Genomic DNA, 20,517 nt, shown 5'->3' with positions numbered 1-20,517 from the left:
CCACGGCTCAGCTTCCTCCTCGGCTGTCCGAAGCCAGCTCTGGGTGGTGAGGATAGACAGGAGGGGGTCGCTGGGGGGGAGGGGGCTGCCCCTGCCCCTCTCCTTACCAGTGCATTCCAACTAGCTGCAAGGGAAGGTTTGGGATGGGGTGGGTCTTCACAGAGGGCTCACCCCTGACCCTCCACAGAGGCGGGGGGATGGACGAGATGACCTCTGGGACTCGGGGAGCCGATGATTCTCAGAGGGCCGGGGCCAGAGAAAGGCAACGCAGTGGGTTATTTTGCAGAGAGAGCGCAGCTGGGGCTACTCCTCCTTCCCCTCCCCTTTCTCCTTCCCTCCCCCGGCGGCCCAGCCTCTTCCCACCCGGTTAATGGATTCCTTACGTCCTGGTGATGAATGAGGTGTCAGTGCGGGAGACACCGGCAGCGGCCGTGGTCGGTCGGCCGACCGGCAAGCAGGCAGGCAGGCAGGCTGGGATGTCAGGAGAGACAGCCAGGAGAGACCGCCGGCCAGGCTTGCTCCTCCCTTCCCCCCTCCTACCCCACAATCCCACTCTTGGTCCCTGACAATTCCAGTCCCACCCCGGGGGTCCTGCCGACCCTAGGACTCCCAGCCTGAATCCCCCCGCCCCCGCCACGCACACCCAGCAAACAGAGGCCGTGTTTCCGCCTCACCGGTCGTCGGGCCCCGGGGCAGCGGCCGGGCTTCACCCTCTGCCTGGCCCAACCCACTGGCCTCGAGGCCAGGATGCCCATGGCCCCGTGAGGGTCTGAGAAGGTGGGCTGGTGGGTGGGTGGGGGAGTCCTCAGCGGGGTTTGGGGACAGATGCCTGATTGGTGTCTCCCAAACTCAGAGATTCACCAGGCTGCAGGCACACTCTCCCACATACAGATGCCAACTTCCACCACCTCCGAGCCCTCTTCTGCCTCCCCTGGTCCCCAATCTGGGGTGGTGCCAAGTTTTCCTAACGCCTTCTTCCCAGGCCAGGCCCCGGCCCTGCTTCATACCCCTCCCCGATGCCCAGAGGCCCCAGTTCCAGGCCCCGGAGAAGAGGCCTTCGAGAAAGGGGTTGGGCTTTGGGGGCGGGAATCCCACCGATTGAGAACGAGAAAGAGATGCAACAGTCTCCTTCCCAGAACGGCTCACTCCGCCTAAAGTCAGGATCTGGAGCAGGGACAGAGGCTCCAGAGACGTCAAAGCTTGGGTCCCCTCCCCTCGCCTTGGCTCCAGGCTCAGCCGGGTTCTGCCCCGGCACCTCCCACCTCCTGCAGCCACTGCCACCCCGAATCTTTCTGAGATCCGGGCAGAGGAGGATTGAGGGGAGAGGGCGGGAAGGGGGAGCGGGAGACACAGCTGGGGCCGGGACCGGGGCCGGTACCGGGCTGGGGCTAGCCCGGGGCCGGGCCTGGGACTAAGCTGGGGCTAGACCAGGGCTGGGGCTGGGACAGGGCCGGGCTGGGACCGAGCTGGGGGAGGCTGCGGGAAGGGGGCGGCCCCCCGATTGTCCTCTGGCGGCTTTGTCTTTTATCAGCCGGCAGCAGGCGAGGGGGCTGGTTGCCCGGCGCAGCCCTGAGCTGCTCCAGATGGCCAGGGATTTGGGTTTCCCTCCCGCCGCCGCTGCTTTGAACGCCGGGGCCCGGTGGCCGGCGGAGCCGAGCAGCAGTTCAAAGGCCGCGAAGCGCGGGCTGCGTAGGACTTGGGCTCTGGGGACGCAGCAGGGGGCGGGGAATTGCGGGGGGCGGGGGGGGGGGGTCAGGGGCTGTGGCGCTGAACGAATGCAGATGGCGGCTTGGGGGCTGGCAGATCGCAGTGGAGCAACAACCCTGGGAGGGACCCCGAGAGGTCAACCTGTCCAGCCCCCTGCCCGTAGGCAGGTGAACCCCTCAGTTACTCAAGCGCCGGGGTCGGAGTCCAAGCTAGCAGGCCCGGCAGGGTCCTCCGGGAAGAGGGAGGGGGACGGGAAGACTCGGCTCTGTCCCTCAACCCCACCAAGGGCAGAGTATAAGGGAATGGGCTGAGTCTACAGCAGGAGGGATGGAGGTCAGACAGCAGGAAGAACACCCCGGAGAGGCGGTTTGTGATTGTACTTCCCTGGAGAGTTTTATTAAGGGGGTAGGTGTCCCTGGGCCTGGTGGCAGAGGAATGGCCTGGTTGGCTAGCAAGAAGAGGATTTAGCCAGCTGAAATTAGGGGATTTCTTTTTTTCGGAGGGGTGGGGAAGACAGAGGCAGAAGGGGAAAGGCTGGCTACCGGGAGACAGCTCCTGCATCTTTCCCACCATCCAAACCCCCTCTCCTGGGGTGGTGAGGGTGGCTAGAGGAAAAGCGGGAGATGGCAGATGCAGGGCAGGGAGTTTAGGAGAACGAGAAACCCTAGGGATTTAGGGTGCTGGGGGAGTTAGGGGAATAACGGTGCCGGTTGGGGGGGCGGCTAGGTCAACAGAGGAAGCTGCGGGGAGCGGGGCAAGAGGGGTCTGTGCCAGCAGAGACTCCCGCTACATGTTCCCTGGAAGCTGGATGGTGGAGAGGGGCAGAGGAGCTGTGCTGGAGAGCCTTGCTCCTCCCACCTGAGGATGGGGGCATGTCTGTCGGCATCAGCGCTGGTCACCTGAGGGTCCCGGCCCATCTTCATTCCCCACTTAGCTGCTGTGGAGTCCCACCACCCCAGGCACCTTGTGCCCTTCTCCTCTTCCTCCTGCCAGGAACTCTCTCCCTCCTTCGGCTGGGCGGGCCCTCCCCCACTCCCAGTCAGACGACCCCTCCCCCTTCCCCAACCCCCCCACCACCCTCCCTCCCTCAGCGGGGCTCTCTCAGGGCTTCAGTCACACCACAAAAGGGGATGGAGTTGCTAACTCGAAAATCCCGGATGCTAATTTTCATGCTTTTTTTATGATTTGCACATGAGGGATTTACTGCCAAAATGCACAGAATTTCTCCCAGCAGGGCCCTCCTTCAGTGCCTCTGATCCCGCCCCTCTCCTGCAGCGCCTCAGCCCCTCCCCGCAGTGCCCAGGACTCCAGTCCCGCACTCCCAGTGCTCCTGGGCCCTGCTCGGTCCGGTGGGGCAGACCCAGTCCAGCAGAACCACCCCACCCCTGCGACCTCCCCCTGCCCTTGGTCCTGTCCGCTCGCCACCGCTGCCTCTTTCCCTCATCCCCTGGGCCCAGCCCCCGGCCCTCAGCCCAGCATTCCCTGCCACCTCTGCAGATCCTGTCTGGGAAGCAGGGAGGCACTAGCTGGGCCGGGCTGGGCTGGGCCTGTGCACCTTCTCCGGCTTCTCCCTCTGGGCAGCCAGGCTCCTGCTCCCAGACTGAGTGCGGATGGCTCCGCCTCAGGTCGGATGTAATTTCCAGTGTGAAGGAGTTAGCGAAGGGGAGGGAGAGAGAGACACCAGAGCCCACCCCCTGCCGCCCCCATCGCTCCCGCCGAGAGGCCGGAGTCACAGGGAGGGGACAAAAGGAGGACTGCCTCTCTCTCTAACCCTGGATCCTGACTTGGAGCTAAGAGGGGGGCTGGGGTGGGGGGGATATCCCCATGCACAAGGGTAGGAGGCCCAAGTCCTAGGAGGCCAGCTGCCCCTTCCCGCCCTGTCCCAGGCCCTCTGCCTCACCAGAGGACCAGGAGGAGGAGGCGGGGCATCCCGGGGCAGAGATAGGGGAGGCAGGGTGGGGCCAGCTGGAGATGAGGGGCGGCCCACACTCCTCAGGGGACGGCAAATGCTGACTGGACTGGCTGGACTGAGCCCTTATAGGCCCACGAGGTGGACGACGGTTCCGGCTGGGCTTGTGTTCAACTGACCGGGTTCGGTCCAGCCCTCTGACCAAGCACCAGTTGTCTGAGATCTCCAAGGAGATCCCTGTCAGCCCCAGCCCCAGCGGTGCCAACCAGGAGTGGGAGAGAGGGGAGGGCACATTGGGGCATGGCAGGGCAAGGCAGGGCATGGCATGGGTGGCTGCTGAAAGACAGAGGAAGGATGGCACCAACAGTGCCCAGCCCAGCCCTAGTCTCAGATGAAACTGCCAATCCCCCTCTCCCTCAAGGGCAGCAACCTGCCCTTCTCTCTCTGTCCTCCTTTGCTCCCAGCCAGGGCTCCTGCCTATGGGATACACCATGGGGCTCCAGGGCTCTCCCTAGACCCACAAGGAAACTCCACCCGTACCCATTTTTGGAGTTTGGGAAGTCCACGGCCCAGTGACCCATTGTGGTCACTAAGACACGAATCAAGTCCCCTCCTCCCTCACCCCACCCCCGTCCACTCTAGACGTCAGAGAGAACAAAGATTACCTATCGTGACTTCATCGAAGGTGATGGTGGTGGCGTTGTGGCCCAGGGCATTGGTGACAGTCACGGTGACTTTATATTTGATGGTGGAGAAGAGATGCATGAGGCGGATCTGACATCGGTTCTTGGGCGTAGGGGCCTTTTCGCAGCTCAGTGGCTGGAGGCCGTGCCTGCCGAGAGCATAGAGCCGGTGGTGAGAGAGGTGGGCGGCGGAACCAGAGGCAGGGAGCCGGGAGCAGAGATGGAGAGGCAGAGATAGAGAGAGAGATGGAGAGGCAGTGACAGAGAGAGAAACACAGGACGGGGGCAGTTGGGGGGAGGGGGGAACCCACAGATAGAGAGGGAGAAGAAGAGGGAAAGGCCAAGATGACTTGACTTGTTCATCCCAAGGCCAAGATGACTTGACTTGTTCATCCCAAGCGCTTAGTACAGTGCTCTGCACATAGTAAGCACTCAATAAATACTAAATACTATTGAATGAAAGATGGAGAGAAACAAAAACAGAGAGGGAGAGGAAGAGGTGGAGAGATGGAGAGAAACAGAGAGGGTGAGGCAGAGACAGAGAGAAACTGACAGAAAGGAGCCAGAGCCAGAGACAGAGAGAAACAGTCAGAGAGGATTCAGAGACAAAGAGGGAAACGGGAGGCAGAGAAAGAGGGAAGCAGAGACAGCGAGGGAGAAGCAGAGAGGGAGCCAGAGACAAAGAGGGATTGGCAGACATAGAGAGAAGCAGAGACAGAGAGGGAAGTACAGATATGGAGACATGGAGAGAAACAGGCAGACCTAGCAGAGAAGGATCCAGAGACAGAGATAGATAACCAGAGATGGAGAGGGAGACCCAGAAATGGAGACAATGAGGGGGACAGAGAGACATAGGCGGGGTGGGGGGGTGGAGCCAGAGACATAGAGGGAGACACAGAGACACAAAGGCAGAGGGAGAGTTTGAGTCCAAGCGGTCTCCTTGGAAGTTCTCCCTCCTTCCTGGGCGCTGTTCCCCAGCTGGGGCTCACAAGTGGGTTAGGAGCAGGATTCAACCAGCAACTCAAAGATCCAGGAGAGAATCCCATTGGTCAGTCCGCTCCTCATCCCCTCCCACCATCCCCACCACCGCCCCTCCTGTGTGAATAAATATTTTGGCCCCATATCAGTAGAGACAGCTCTTAGGGATGAAAATCCTTCCTGTATCACGTATAAAATCACAATCGTCTCACCGCCTCACCAGTCATCTCAAGATTACTATCACCGCCAACATCGTTACCATCCTCGTCGCCCCCGCCGCCGCCATCACAACATCGCCATCACCCCCACCTTCGCCCTCACCACAGTTACCATCTTCACTGCCGGCATCGCCACCGCCACGGGCATCCCCACAGTCTCCTGCGGGAGAGGGCCGGGAGCTGGGCGACTTGGGCAAAGGCAGAAAGCCGAGGGACCCGGAGACGAAAGGGTGGGGCACGTGGGGAGAACGGAGGCGGAAAGGCACAGCGAACGAGGGCCACGAGGAGACAAGGTTACAGCTAATTCTCCGTTGGGGAAGGGAACGAGGCCGGATTTGACATTACGGTAATGGTATGTAAATTGTGTTCAAAGCAATCTGAGAAAGAGCCTGGATTTGATTGAAGTCAATAGCTCCATCAGTTCGAGCCTGCAGCTCTAGGCCAGTTCCCCCACCATCAGGCCCCTCCCACCCGCCCCTCCCGACTGCCCCCAAGAAAGGGAGCAGCCTCTCTGCCTAAGCAGACGGGCGGGGGCGGCCAGACGAGGGGCTGGGGGAGGGGAGCTCCCTGCCCCCTCCGAAGGCCGTGGACTTACAGGACCGTGACGTTGAAGACGTTGGGGATGTAGGTGGGGCTGGGTAGGTGCCAGCCACAGTAGAATCCCTTGGGGTACGTGTTGGAGCGGCAGGTCAGGATGGGTTCCTTGGGTGGTGCTGCCAGGGGAGAAGAGGAAGGGATGTTAGGATGGGCGTAGCTGGGGACCCCAGGACCCCGGAGGCCCGACTCTGGGGAGCACCTACCCAGAGCCGAGGCTGAGAGGAGTGTTTAGAGCAAGCTGGCATCAAGGGGTGTGTGTGCGTGTGTGCATGGGTGGGGGTACGTGCGTCTGTGTATTTGCGGGTGGAGGCGACGGAGCTCCCACGTGGCTTGTGGGTAACTCTGCCACTCCGTGCACCTTGGTGGTCTCAGCTCTCTTTCACCCTCTCTGGGGACACTGGACAGAGGTGAGTGGGCAGCTGAGACCCCACACCTCCCCCGCAGGGACCCCCCACCCAGCCCTTACCCTTCCCGTCCCCGCCCTCCCCAAGGTTGCCAGCAGGTAGGCCCGGTCGAGGGAGCTTCCGGCTACAAGGCTGCTCTTCACCCGAGTTCTGTCTGCAGACCATGAGGCAGAGGCGGCATTCAGGGTGCACTGGGGGAAGCTCTAGGGTGGAAAGGGGGTCTGCTCTCCAGCTAGGTGGTCCCCGGAAGCTGGGGATCCTCACCGCCAGGCGTGTGGTGGCTGAGTGCACCGTCTCCCAGGAAGCTCCCAGACCCTACCCTCCTCCAAACCCAGAGCAAAGCGGGGGCGGAGAGGAAAGGGTACCGGCCCACACCTTTTTTCTGTTCCCCAAGGCCTCTCTCCCATTCTGGGGGCCCAGCGAGACGGGAGGGGACCTGGCAACCGATATGATCCCACTCTGCCCGGAGCTACCGATCTGATCGAGAGCCCAGATGGTGGCGGAGTCAGGCCGGGCAACGTCTCCCGGGCCCCGGCGGCAGAGGGGTCAATGGGAGCTGGCGGGGCGGGGCTGCAGAAGGGCCTGGAAGCAGGGTCGCAGCGTGGCAGGAAAGCAGTGGGGCGGAGGGCAGGAGTACAGCGGGGCAAGGATGCGGGAATGCAGAAGGAGAGGTGGAGGTCCAGGCCCCAGCCGACAGGGAAGGCCGCGGGAAGGGGCAGCCGTTGCCAACTCCCTTCACCCCCTTGACCTGGCCTGTCCCGCTCCTACATCCTTCTGGTTCCTGGACTTCCCTGCCTGAGTTTCCAGGTGCCCCTCTCCCCCTGCACGGTGGCTTTGCTGCCGCGCTCCCAAGGGTGCCCACCCGTTGGCCTCCCTTCTCCCCTGGGCCTCACCCACCCAGCTGTTCGGCCGTAACGCCAGGCGGCCACAAGGTGGCAGCAGCCGATAGTGTCCCTGGCCCTGCCCCCTCCCCCCCCCCCCCCCCCGGGGCCTTCGGGACTAGAGCCAGTTGGAGGGACCCCGGAGAGGGCAATAGCAATTACGGTATTTGTTAGACGCTGACTATGTGCCAGGCACTGTACTAAGCACTGGGGTAGATACTCTTGTGCCACATGGGGCCCTCAGTCTCAATCCCCATTTTACAGATGAGGTAACTGAGGCACAGAGGAGTTAAGTGACTCGCCCGAGGTCACACAGCAGACAAGAGGCAAGGGCAGGGAAGGAGCGGGTGGCGGGGGCGGGGGGGAGTGGAACAATGGTCCGGCACACTGTCTTCCGTGGGTTCTCAGCCCCAGCCAAGCCGGCCCTCCCTTCTCTGCCCTTTCCTGGCTAGGGGTCGACCGGGCCAGCAGCCCGGGTCGGAACGGGAAGCATGGAAACACGAGCAGAGCAGGGACATCCTGGCCAGAGATGGACAGGGTGACCTCTGAAAGGCCCGGCCCAGCCCCAGAGACTGAGCAACTTGAGCATTCCTGATCTGATGCCCATCCTGGAGTTGATCGCTCAGAGCTCGTTGTGGGCAGGGAATGTTAAGGGCGGAAAGAAGGAAGGAAGGAAGGAAGGGAGGGAGGGAGGGAGGGAGGGAGGGAGGGAGGGAGGGAGGGAGGGAGGGAGGGAGGAAGGAAGGAAGGAAGGAAGGAAGGAAGGAAGGAAGGAAGGAAGGAAGGAAGGAAGGAAGGAAGGAAGGAAGGAAGGAAGGAAGGAAGGAAGGAAGGAAGGAAGGAAGGAAGGAAGGAAGGAAGGAAGGAAGGAAGGAAGGAAGGAAGGAAGGAAGATCCAGCCTTGACCAAATTGGGGAAGATAAGTAGGTAGGGGGGCAGGGAGGCAGAGGGCCCTTCTGGTTGTGGGGTTGGACAGTGGTGCAGAGGTAGGATGGCCCTCTCACACTGTGGAGGCTCTCCTTGCATAGGACAGCCAGGACGGGATAAGACAGACCACTGGGTCAGAGGTCCAAGAGGACATCTGTGAAGGGAAGGACAAGGAGCAGAGGGCAGAGAGCCAGAAGGGCTAGAACCGCAGAGCCAGGCAGTTGCCAGAGAGTTCATCTATTCCAGCCCCCGACCTCCAGGCCGGGCATAGCTCACTCATCGGGGAGTGTCAGAGGGTGGGCAACTGTTCTTTCCCGAATGAGATCTCCCCAGCCTCCGACCCTCACTGTCCAACAGCCAGGAAGTTCTTCCTCATGTCCAGCTGAAATCCCTCTTGCCTTAACGTCAGCCCACTTCCCCTGGTTTGGGTCCTCAGCAGGCAGAGACGGCAGCTGGCCAGCCCCCTCCCCGTAAGTCTTGGAGATGGGGACTCACCCCTAAGGCCACCCTTCCTTCGCTGGGTCCCTGGAGCCTGCGGGAAGTGCAGGAACCCCAACTGGACATGGAACTCTAATGAAGAGCTGGCCCGACCAGCGGGGAGAGGAAGGGTGACTTTCCGATTTCCCGCCATTTCCCACCCACCCCCGTTCCGTGGGGGTCTTCGCTCCTCGCAACTGCACTGCTGACTTGGCCCGCCCGAGGTCCGCTGGGCACCACCCACTCCCCCTCCCCAGGTCTCACCAGAATCCCTCCTGCTGCACTGCAAGCCCTCCCTCCCCTAGGGTCGTGTGCGGGCACTGGGCTGGGGGCCGGGTGGGGGCCACGGTGGGGACCGGGTTGGGGGCTGGGGTGGGCGTCGGGTGGAGGCTGAAGTGGAGGCCGGGTGGAGGCTGGGATGGGGACCGTGGTGGGGGCTGGGGGTGGACGAGGCGGGGCCAGGCCGGGGCTGCTTCCTTCCCGGGCTGTGGGGTGCCGCGGGGCGCCAGCTGAGGCTGATTTAACTGTCGTCCCCGGGGAGTCCCCCCTGAGCCCGGGAGAAATTGGAAGCAGCACGGCCCAGCGCCGCCAGCTCCTCCGGAAGATGGTTTCCATTTGGCAGGCCCCCGGCAGTGGCCTTCGCAACGCGTTTTAATAAAACCTAAATTGTTTTAACTCTCCTGCTTTGAAATTTCTGTTCTGCAGCTGCCGGGAGAAGCAAACATCCTATTTACTTGTTTGCTGGTGGCAATACCCCCTGGAGGGAACCTTCAGAAATGGCTGGAGGTCGGAGGGACCCAGCTGTCTCACCCCTTGCCCAAGTCTCCAGACCCTTCATCTCGCTCTCCGGTTCCGTCCACTCAGGGGGTGGGGGTTTGATTCTCCTCCCGGGCCCTGCCCGGCCTCTGCTCCGGCAGGAAAGGGCCAGGAGTTGGTGTGGGGGGCCTCCTCCCGTCTCGAGTCCCTGGGGAGCCTGAGGTGGGGCCGAAGCTGCATCAGCAGAGAAGACCCCCCCCCCCCAAACTCACACACCCACACTCCCACCTCCAGCTCCCTGGCAGAAATCAGGGAAAGTACAACATAACAATGAACAGACACATTCCCTGCCCACAACGAGTTTACAGTCTAGAGGTACTTAATCTCTATTTTACAGATGAGGAAACACAGGTACAGAGAAATCATTCGTTCATTCAATATTCATTCATTCATTCATTGAGCGCTTACTGTGTGCAGAGCACCGTACTAAGCGCTTGGAAAGCACACTTCAGCAGTGAAAGAAGTGACTTGCTCAAGGTCATCCACAGGCAGGAGTCGGAGCCGTGATTAGAATGCAGGTCTCCGATCAGTGGATCAGTGGTTTGCGTTGAGCACTTACTGTGTGCTTGGAAGAGAGTGCTCGGAAGAGAACAACACAGTAGAGTTGGCAGACACTATCCCTGCCCACCAAGAGCTTGCAGTCTACGACTTCCAGGCCTGTTCTCTTTCCACTGAGTGACTTCATGAGGATTCGGAGAGAGCAAGCGGGGAATCAGGAGAGGTGGGGGGCTGGGGGACTGGGGCTGGGGACCTAAGAGGAAGGGGCATTACAGGCCAGCGGGAAGACAAGCAAACCTCCTGAGCCTCCACCGTTACCCCGGGACTCAGACTCCTCCGCCCATTTTACATAACAGTAAACGGAGGCTCAGAAAAGGCCAGTGACCAGTCCAAGGTCACTCGGCGAGTCAGGGCGGAGCAGGGGACAGAGTGCAAGAACCTCAGTACCCTCACCCTACCCCTCCAGGTGACTGTTGCCTCCCTCCTACCCCCCAGGTTGACCAAAGGGAGATGCCCTTCATCTCCCATGTCCAGGCTGAATGGCCGAGTCTGGGAGAGACCCTCCTCTGGTCCCGGAAAGGACACCGCTCCGCTCCCAACCTGCTGAGGGGCCTGGCACAAGTCACTTACCCTTCTTCTTGAGTTTGCTTCTGTAATTTACTTATTTTATCTGTAATTCATTTATTATATGGACACCTGTCTCCCCCTCTAGACCGTAAGCTCATTGTGGGCAGGGAACGTCTACCAACTCTTCTATATCGTTCTCTTCCAAGTGTTTGGTACGGTGCTCTGCAGGCAGTAAGTGATCAATAAATACGATTGATTGATTGTTTCCCCTCCGTACAAGGGGGGACGGGTCCTGGCTCTTTCCAGGTGCCATGGGGTGGGAGGTCACAGGTAGGGATGTGCTTTGGGGAGAGGGGCATATCAGGCCTCTATGCAGGTGACTAGTGGAGATAACTGGTGAAGCCCAGGGGTGTGCTGGAGGATTGGATGTGCAAATCTGGGGGATGCCCGTCCATCTCAAACCTGTCCGATGCCCAGCCCGGTGTCCGCAGGGAACGGCCCGGCCCCCTTGGGCACAGTATGGGAAGAAGGGGGCGGGGAGGAAACTGCAGTGCATGAGGATACGCAGGGGGCAGGGCGGAAGGGCTGGGGGGGGCAGCAGCAGGGGGGCGGGGGCCTGGGAGGACGGAGAAGGCCTTAATGGTACTGCTGGACTAAGGCCAGCCTCCCAGCTGCGGCACGGTGACGGGGAGAAGGAAGCGAGAGGAAGCCGGGAGAGACAAAGCCAGGCAGCTTGGGAAAACCAAGGACTTGTCATCCCCTCCTGTCTGACTGGCAAGCCAGCCCGCCCCTTGCACCAGTCCAACCTCTTGCGGCTTTGGCATGGAAGGGCGGGAAGCAGGACCGGGATGGGACGGGGACCTGGGATGGGGTGCTTCCATTCTGGAGCCCGGAGGTACTCCAGGTAAAAGACTGAGAGACGTGTCCGGCTCTGCGGGGCGGCCCCTCTTGTCGTCCTACCCACCACGCTGCCCCCTGCCCACTGGACCACCACACCCACACTCCTTCCCCGCTCCACTTAGCTCCCTAGATCCCCTGCTCTGCCCCAAGTGTCTCTAACTCCTCCCCTCTCCCCTTCCCTCCATCATCACCTCAGCTCACCACCACCTTCTCCAAGAAGTTTTTTAGCCCTCTGCAATTCCCTCCCACTCACTGTCCTCCCCTCCGATGGCCAAATAGCTCCAGCCGTGACCTCGCTCCCCTCCCCGGTGACCCCGGTCCCCTACCTCGTGTCCCTGTTCCCCTCCCTTGTGTTCCCACTCCCCTTCCTCAAACCCCACTCCCCTCCCTCGTGACTTGGCTCTCCTCCTTTAGGACCCTGCTCCCTTCCTTGGTGACCCCTCTTCCCTCCCTCATGACCCCATTCGCCTCCCTCCGCTCCCTCCCTGTGGTGCCTGGGCCTACCCAGCCATGTGTCAGGGACTGGCCTTGTGTCTGTCTGTCCTGACAGGCCTGCAGACTGACAGATTCCTGAGAGCAGGGCCCCCGATCGTTTTCTGCGAGGAAGCTTGGGCTCCTGTCTCGATCGGTGGGCGTGGGGCACATCCTAAGGCTGCAACTCAGGAAGAGTTCCTCACCCACTAGAGATGTTGAAGAATGGCCTGAACAAGACTCTTGAAAGAAAGCCGGCCGTGGGCAAAGCAGAGGTAGATAAAAACGGAAACCTCCTCCCCACACCCCTTCCACAGCACGGCTCCTGCCTGTCTCCGGCTCTGCCCACGGAGGATGGGGAGACGCAGATTGGGAGATCTCCTTCTGGGCCCTCAGGTAGATTTATGCCCCATTTCCAGAGGGTTTAACAGAAGCATAGAGAAGGGAGGAGAGAGAATCCTCACCCCCACCCCACCCGCTCCCCAGCCCAGTAGACTCATTCAATCGTGCACTCAATTACTTACATTACTCCGCTGATAAAATACTTGCTCATAAATAATGCCTCCCCCATTAGAGCAGAAGCTCTTGGTAGGCAAGGGTTGGGTTACTTGCTTATTTTGTAAGTCCCAAGCCCTTAGAACAGTACTTTTCACCGGGTGAGTGCTTAATAGATGGTTCTGCTGCTGACCCGGAGTTGCCCGGCCGGGGCACCCAGAGCTGAAGTAAAAGGTGCCAGACTCTCCCAGGCCTGAACATGGGAACCTGGGGCTAATCTCGCATCCCTGCCAGGGAGGACGGGATCGGGGTGGCCGAGTTCTCTGGGGGCCAGGCCATCGAACTGAGTACCTGGTTCCCTCCTCCGGCCCCACCTTACACCCCCCTTTCTATAGCTTCTCTTTCCGCCGTTATCCTCAGACCGGACTCCTGAGGTCACTGGTGGGGGGCGTCCTCCCCAGCCCAGGGCCATTCCTTCCATTCCCCTGCCTCTGGGTGATGCACTTGCCCCTCTCTTGCCCTCTTACGTGGTCCTTTCCCAGACCGGGCCTGTGGTCTTCCCCGGCAAGTTCCCTATGCCGCATGCGGGCCAGCGTTGTCTGGGGACGGGGGGACAGGACTGGCAGGTGGAAAGGCAGGTGCTGAGTGCTGGGTTGAGACCCTGGATGAGACCGGCTCTCCGGGACCTGGGGAGTGATGGGCAGCTGGACCTGGCTGGCGGTCACCTCAAACGAGGGTGGTACCTGGGGTGCCAGCTTTTCCTTGGAGAACCCCTGGTCTCCTCCTTTTGCCCGACACCCACGGCTCCATCTCCCTGAGGCAGCCGAAGCTTGTCAAACAAGCTGCCCCTTCAGGGGCCGGCCAGCTCCAGCAAGAAACCTAGCACGCCTACAAACGTATCTGGGGAGATTTTTTGGTCAGTTCATTTCTCATCGCTCGCCCAAACCCTTGCTGCTGTCCGCACCGACTCTTCCTCCTGCTCCCCTCTCTCCCTCCTTTCCGCTCCCCTCCCTCTCTTTCCCTCTCCCCTCCTTTCTGCCCCCTCTCCCTCTCCTCTCTCTTTTGCTCTTCTCTCTCTTCCCTCTCTCCTCCTGCTCCCCTCTCTCCCCTTCCACTCCCCCTCTCTGCCTTTTGCTCCCCTCTCTCCCACACACTAATGCCCTCTCTCTTCCCCTCTGTTCCCTTTTCCTCCTCCCTTCCTTTCTGCTCCCCTCTCTCCTTCTCCCCTCCCTCTCTCTTCCCTAGTCTTTACTCTCTCTCCCCTCCTCCCACCCCCTATCTCCCTCTCCCTTCCCTCCTGCTCTCCACTCTCCCTCCCCCTTCCTCTCTACTCCCCTCTTTCTCCTCTCCCTCCTGCTCCCCCGTCCCCCTTCCCACTCCCTCTCTCTCCCACTCCTGCTCCCCCTCTCTCCCTCTCCCCTCCCTCCCACTCTCCCCACCCCCCTCCGTTTCCTGCCGCTTCCCCTCTCTTCTCTCCCTCTCTGTGGGTCGCAGGCAGAGTTGAGCAGTGGCCAGCTGGGCTGGGAGCTCATTTCACATTCCTTCAGAGTCGACCACTTTTCCTTTCCGAAATTCCACTATGTTTTGTTGCCTTGCCCCTTTCTCCGACCCTTGTCAGGATTTAGGATCCGATAATGCAGGGTCCTCTATATATATCCCGCGGTCTCCTCGGCTGGACACCCGGAGCCTTACGGGGAGGGAGGACCCAGGTCAGCTGCTCCAGCCCCTCTCTTTTAGGCAGGTGAACGTCTATAACCAACACTATAGAACAAACGGCCTCTGATTTTTCGTCAAAGCTCTCCAGTTGCTCATTTGCCTGTTCTAAGACCCTATGCCATGACATGTCAATTCAGACAAACGGTTCGTCGACTGGAATTCTGCCTCCGACAGGATTTCGACTATGACAGGACTTTGCCCCTGATGGGATTCCGTCTCTGTTAGGCTTCCTTCTCTAACAGGATTCTGTCTCTGATGGGATTCTGTCTCTGACAAGATTTCATCACTGACAGGATTCTGTATCTGATCGGATTCTGTCTCTGGCAAGATTCCATCACTGGCAGGATTCTGTCTCTGACCAGAGTCCGTCTCTGACAAGATTCTGTCTCTGACAGGATTCTGTCTCTGAAGGTGACCTTGGGCCTCTGACAGGATTCCGTCTTCAGGGGTGGCATTCCCTCTTTGGCAGGATTCTGTTTCTGGCGGTGACATGTCATCTCTGACACGATTCTGCCTCTGACATGATTTGACCTCTGATGGTGCCATTCCGACTCTGATAGGATTTTGTCTCTGGCAGGGGCATTCCATCTCTGGAAGGGTTCTATCTCTGATGGGATCTCGTCGCTGGTAGTGACAGTACATCTGTGGCAGGATTTTGTCTCGGGCAGTGGCATTCCATCTCTGACAGGGTTCTGTCTCTGACAGGGTTTTATCCCTGGTGGTGGCATACCATCTCTGAGCGGTTCCGGTCTTAAGGGGTGGCATCCCGTCTCTGGCAGGATTCTGTTTCTGAAAGGATTTTGCCTCTGGCAATGGTATTCCATCTCTGACAGAATTCTGTCTCTGGCAGTGACATTCCATTTTGGACAGGATTCTGTCTCTGATGGGATTTTGCCTCTGGCAGTGGCATTTCGTCTCTGATCGGAATTTGTCTCTGGAGGTGGCATTCGGTGTTTGACAGGATTCCATCTTTGACAGGACTTCGTCTCTGACGGGATCTTTCCTCTGGCAGTGGCATTCCATCTCTAACAGTGTTCTGTCTCTGATAAGGTTTTGTCTTTGGCAGGGGTGTACCGTCTCTGACAGGATTCCGTCTCTGACAGAGTTTTGTCTCTGGCAGTGGCATTCCATCTCTGACAGGTTTTCGTCTCTGGCGGTGGCATGCCATCTCTGACAGGATTCCATCTCTGACAGGATTCTGTCTCTGACAGGCTTATGTCTCTGACAGTGGTGTGCCATCTCTGAGAGGGCGCTGACAAGGTCATGTCTTTGGCAGTGGCGTGCCACCTCTGAGAGGGCACTGTCTCTGACAAGGTTATATCTTTGGCAGGGGAATGCCATCTCCGACAAGATGCCTTCTCTGGCAGGATTTTCTCTCTCATAGCAGCATTTCGTCTCCGGAAGAATTCTGCCTCTGAGAGAGCTTTGTCTCTGGTGAGGGCGTTCCGTCTCCGATAGGGTGCTGTCTCTGACAGGATTTTGCCTCTGGCAGCGGTATTCCATCTCTGGCCGGATTTTGTCTCTGCCGGTGGCATTCCGTGTCTGAAAGGATTCCGTTTCTGACAGGTCTCCGTCTCTAACAGGATTGTGTCTCTGGTGGTGGCATTGGGTTTCTGACAGGGTTTTGTCTCCGACGGGGTTCTGACCCTGGCAGTGGTATTCCCTCTCTGGCAGGATTCCGTCTCTGACGAGATTTTGTCTCTGGTGGTGGCATTCTGTCTCTGCCAGGGTTCGGGCTCTGCCCGGGTTTTGTCTCTGGTGAGGGCATTCCGCTTCTGACAGGATTCCCTCTGTAAAAGGATTTCGTCTCTGGAGGTGGCACTCCGTCTCTGACAGGATTCCGTCTCTAACAGGATTTCGTCTTCGGTGGTGGCATTCTGCCTCTGACAGGGTTCTGTCTGTGACAGGATTTTGTCTGTGGCGGTGGCACTCCGTTTCTGACAGGATTCCGTCTCTAGCAAGATTTTGTTGTTTCTGGCGGTGACATTCGGCCTCTGACAGGGTGCTGTCTCTGACTGGGTTTAGTCTCCGGCGGTGGCACTGCGTTTCTAACGGGATTCCGTCTCTGGCGGTGACATTCTGTCTCTGACAGAATTCCATCTCTGAAAGGATTTTTTCTCTGGGGGAGACATTCCGTCTCTGACGGGGTTCTGTCTCTGAAGGGGTTTTGTCTCTGGCGGTGGCATTCTATCTCTGACAGGATTTTGTCTCTGGAGGGGGCATTCCGGCTCCGACAGGATTCCATCTCTGACAGGGCTTTTGTCACTGACAGGATTCCGTCTCTGGCTGTGACTGTGTGTTACGACTCCTCTGCTCTTTAAGCCCATTTTCTGTCTCTCTCTGGGTCTTTGGAGCACACGGAAATCAACTGACCGGACTCCCACGCCCTAGGAGAGGATCTGCTGCCCCAGGATCTCTTCATACCTGACCTTTCCTGCCTCAGTTTCCTAACGGTGATTGTACCTGCCTGCCCGCCCTGACCCTACCCGCAATCACGAGAGTCCTGACCTTGTGTTGTGCATCTTGGTGCAAGTCCCTGACCCTCTCTGGTTAGGAGACCCTTGACCAGCTCTTTTCCCTGCTCACCACCCCGTCCGCACCCTGTGGCGGGGGGGCGAACCCTCCTCCTGAGTTTGGAGGCCAAACAGCCAAGCGGCCCCGGCTCCTCCTACGTTTCGTGCCACCTCTGCCCTGGTCTTGCCCTTCTCAAATCCGCATACACACGCCCACAAGGACTCACAAATAGATCAACGCAGACACACAAAGACAGACCCACGCCATCGGTGGTATTTACTGAACCTCACGCTGGATACTTGGAAGAGTCAGATAAAGGAACAGAAGCACGGTCACATAGACACAGAAGCTCGGACAGACCCACAAAGATACAATTCTACACTAACCCGCCCACACGGATGGATGGACACACGCGGGGAGGCTGCGTCAGGTCCTTCTCGGCTTGGTCCTACGGGCGGCGGGCACGAGTGGGTACCGACAACGAAACCGCTTCACCCTTCGGGTCTCCGTGAAACTTAGCTCCTCTTCCCCGCTGCCTCCCACCTCCCCTGCTCTTCTTTTTTCATTCATTCAGTCGTATTTACCGAGTCCTTACTGTGTGCAGAGCACTGTACTAAGCTCTTGGAAAGTACAATTCGTCAACAGAGACAATCCCTGACCAACAACGGGCTCACAGTCTCTCCATCCCCTCCCCTCTCTCCTACTCTCCCCACAACTGCCCTCTTATTTGAACTGCGCTAGTTAAAATCTGGAGGGTTGTTAGCCCACTCGACTGTAAATTCCTTGTGGGCATGGGACCTGCCACTTTGTTATTCTACAATAATAATAATGGTATTTCTTAAGCACTTACTATGTGCCGTACACTGTGCTAAGCGCTGGGGTGGATACAAACAGATCAGGTTGGACACAGCCCCTGTCCCATGTGGAGATCACCGTCTCAATCCCCATTTTACAGATGAGATAAGTGAGGCACAGAGAAGTGAAGTGACTTACCCAAGGTCACACAGCAGACAAGTGCCAGAGCCGGGATTAGAAGCCATGACCTTCTGACTCCCAGCCCCATGCTCTGTCCACTATACCAAGCTGCTGCTTCCCGAGCGCCTAGTACAGTGTGCCACACCCAATAGCCGTTCAGTAAATGCAGCCGCTACTGCTTAGAGACGCCCTGAAGGCACAGAAAAAGGGGAAGGCTGGAGGCAGGGAGAGAAGAGGACGGGAGGGGGGAGGAGGGCGGTCGAAAGTGAAGATAATAGTAATAATGTTGGCATTTGTTAAGCGCTTACTATGTGCAGAGCACTGTTCTAAGCGCTGGGGAAGATACAGGGTCATCCGGTTGTCCCACGTGAGGCTCACAGTCTTAATCCCCGTTTTACAGATGAGGGAACTGAGGCCCAGAGAAGTTAAGTGACTTGCCCACAGTCACACAGCCGACAAGTGGCAGAAGATGAAGCAGAAGGAAGCCGGGGAGGGCAAGTGTGGGTACAGGCAGGGGGTGGTAGAGGGAGGAGGGTAGGGGGGCTGTAGCGAGAGGGGGCTGGAAGGAACCCAGGCTCAGAGAACCTTCTCGGGGCAAGGTGGAGCAGGGAATCCGGTTCCGCAGTCCAGCTTTCTGCCCGCTGGACCGGCCTTATCGATCAACCAATCGATGGTATTTATTGAGCGCTCACTGTGTGTACAAGCACTATGCTAGGCGCTCGGGAGAATACAATCCAACAGAGTTGGTAGACGTATTCCGCCTGGACCCAGGAGGCAGAGAGCCAAGTACTGGCCCAGGCAGACGGACCCTCCTCTGGGAAGTACGCAGACGGAAGAACAAGAGGAAACCCCCCCACTCCTCTGGTGGCACAGACCGATTCAGACAGACTAGCTTGCTAAAAGGGGGCACCGACCCCTCCCCTCCCACCCAGCCTGCCCCGGCCCCTTCCTCAGTCCAAGATCCAAACGGCCTCCCTCTCCTCCAGGTCAGCCCAGTTACGAGGTGGGTCCTCCAGGAAGCCTTCCGGGCAGGAGAAGCAGCTTAGACTCGTGGAAAGAGCCCGGGCCTGCGAGTCAGAGGACCTGGGTTCTAATCCTGTCTCTGTTAACATGTCTGTTGTGTGACCGGGGGCAAGTCACTTCATTTCTCTGTGCCTCAGTTACCTCATCTGTAAAATGGGGATTCAATCCTCCTCCCTGCTCCTCATCTTGTAAATCCCACGTGGGACAGGGACTGTCCCAGCCTGATTAACTTATATCTACCCCAGAGCTTAAAACAGTGCCTGGCACATAGTACCATTATTAGGGAGGAGAGACTGGCAGAAAAGGGATGCAGTGGCCCCCACGAAGGAGAAGGGGGGGAGAAACTGAGTCCAGTTCGGGGTTCGGACCTTGGCCGGGCAGAGGCAGAAACCACTGGGGTCACAGAGGCAGGGGTGAGAGGAGGATGTGCTGGACTACCCAGAGAGAACTAGAGGGGCCAGGCAGAGGGACAACCAAGCTATGAGACAGAGGGGTCATGACAAGCCCTGAGCCTGGCAGGTTGGGGCCGGATCCAGGGTGTCGGAAAGAGGAGGGGGGGTCTCTGAGTATATCTAAGTGTATCTGGGAGCCTCTGAGTGTGTCTGGGAGTGGCTGGCAGTTTCTGAGCATGTCTAGATGTGTCTGGAGATCTCTGAGGGTGTCTGGGGGTCTCTGAGTGTCTCCAGATGTGTCTGGGGATCTCTGAATGTGTCTGCGTGCGTCCGAGGTCTCTGAGTGTGTCTAGGGGGTCTCCGAATGTGCCTAGGGGTGCCTGGAGGTTTCTGAGTGTGACTAGATTTGTCTGGAGATCTCTCTGTGTGCTTGGGCGTGTCTGAGGCCTCAATGTGTCGGGGGCCGGAGTTTGGGGGGTGTCTCTAAAGTGTGGAGGGGGTCTCTGAGGGTATCTGGAGGTCTCTAAATATATCTAGATGTGTCTAGGTTTCTCTAAGGGTATTGCCCCTCTTGCCTCTTGTGTAGCCCCTGATGGCTCTAAGGTGGATGGTGAGGGAGGGGGTCTGCTCTGGCCTCTACTCTGGCCTCTGCCCCCGGGGGTCTCCCACTGCCCCAGTTCCCAGGCCTCGCCCCGACCTCTCCTCCCCAAGCCGGGGTAGGATCCGTGCCCAAAGACTGGACACTTCCGGAAGGAAGGGTCTGGGGGAGGGGAAAGGAGGGATGGGGAAGCAGTGGGAGGGAGCTGCCGACTTTTCTCTTCCCCTGGAGTGGTGCGAGGGAAGATTCGAACAGAGACTCCCTCCCAGCTTCGCCCGAGGCCCAGCACGGGCCTCCAGACATCTTAGTCGCGCTGGCCTAGGCCCGGATTTCGGGGCATTTCAGGGCTTTTCTTTGGCAGATGCGCACGGGCCCTTCAGACCATCTCCCCGGGAGTGGGACAGCTCTCCCGGTGGCTCCACTACTCCGCCCGGGCTTCCCCAGAAACCCCGGTGCCAGGCAAACGAGAAGACGAGAGTGGGGCAGGAGCCCGGAGGGGCAGGGAGGAGGAGAGGGGCAAAAGGACGGAGAGGCAGGGAAGAAAAGGGCAGGAGAGGGGTAGAGTGGAGAGGGGAAGAAGAAGAAGAGGCAAACCATGGGAGGGGAGGGGAAGGGGGGAGGAACTGAGAAAACAAATTAGCAGTCTAATTAGCCAGTTCCTCTTATCGCCCTGCCAGAGAGTCCTCTGACCTCCATCCCTCCTGCTGCAGCACCAGCAAAGTTGTATCCAGGCCTGTTTGTTCATGGTGCTGGGCTGAGCCGGGTTGGGGG

General features: G+C 59.0%; 1 protein-coding gene across 3 annotated transcripts in view; it reads right to left on the bottom strand.

The window, feature by feature from the left end:
- CNTFR (ciliary neurotrophic factor receptor) overlaps positions 1-20,517 on the bottom strand; it is a 185,579-nt gene that overhangs the window by 25,658 nt on the left and 139,404 nt on the right. For all 3 annotated transcript variants that reach the window (XM_029061230.2, XM_039911477.1, XM_029061228.2), the window contains exons 5-6: positions 6,091-6,208; positions 4,282-4,448 (exon numbers count right to left, since the gene is read on the bottom strand). In XM_029061230.2, coding sequence (XP_028917063.1) covers positions 4,282-4,448; positions 6,091-6,208 — 285 coding nt within the window. The remainder of the gene's footprint in view (positions 1-4,281; positions 4,449-6,090; positions 6,209-20,517) is intronic.

This window comes from Ornithorhynchus anatinus, chromosome 3 (genome assembly GCF_004115215.2).
Source record: "Ornithorhynchus anatinus isolate Pmale09 chromosome 3, mOrnAna1.pri.v4, whole genome shotgun sequence".
NCBI lineage: Eukaryota > Metazoa > Chordata > Mammalia > Monotremata > Ornithorhynchidae > Ornithorhynchus > Ornithorhynchus anatinus.
The sequence above is the reverse complement of the archived record's forward strand: the minus strand, read 5'-3'. Positions and strand labels throughout refer to the sequence as shown.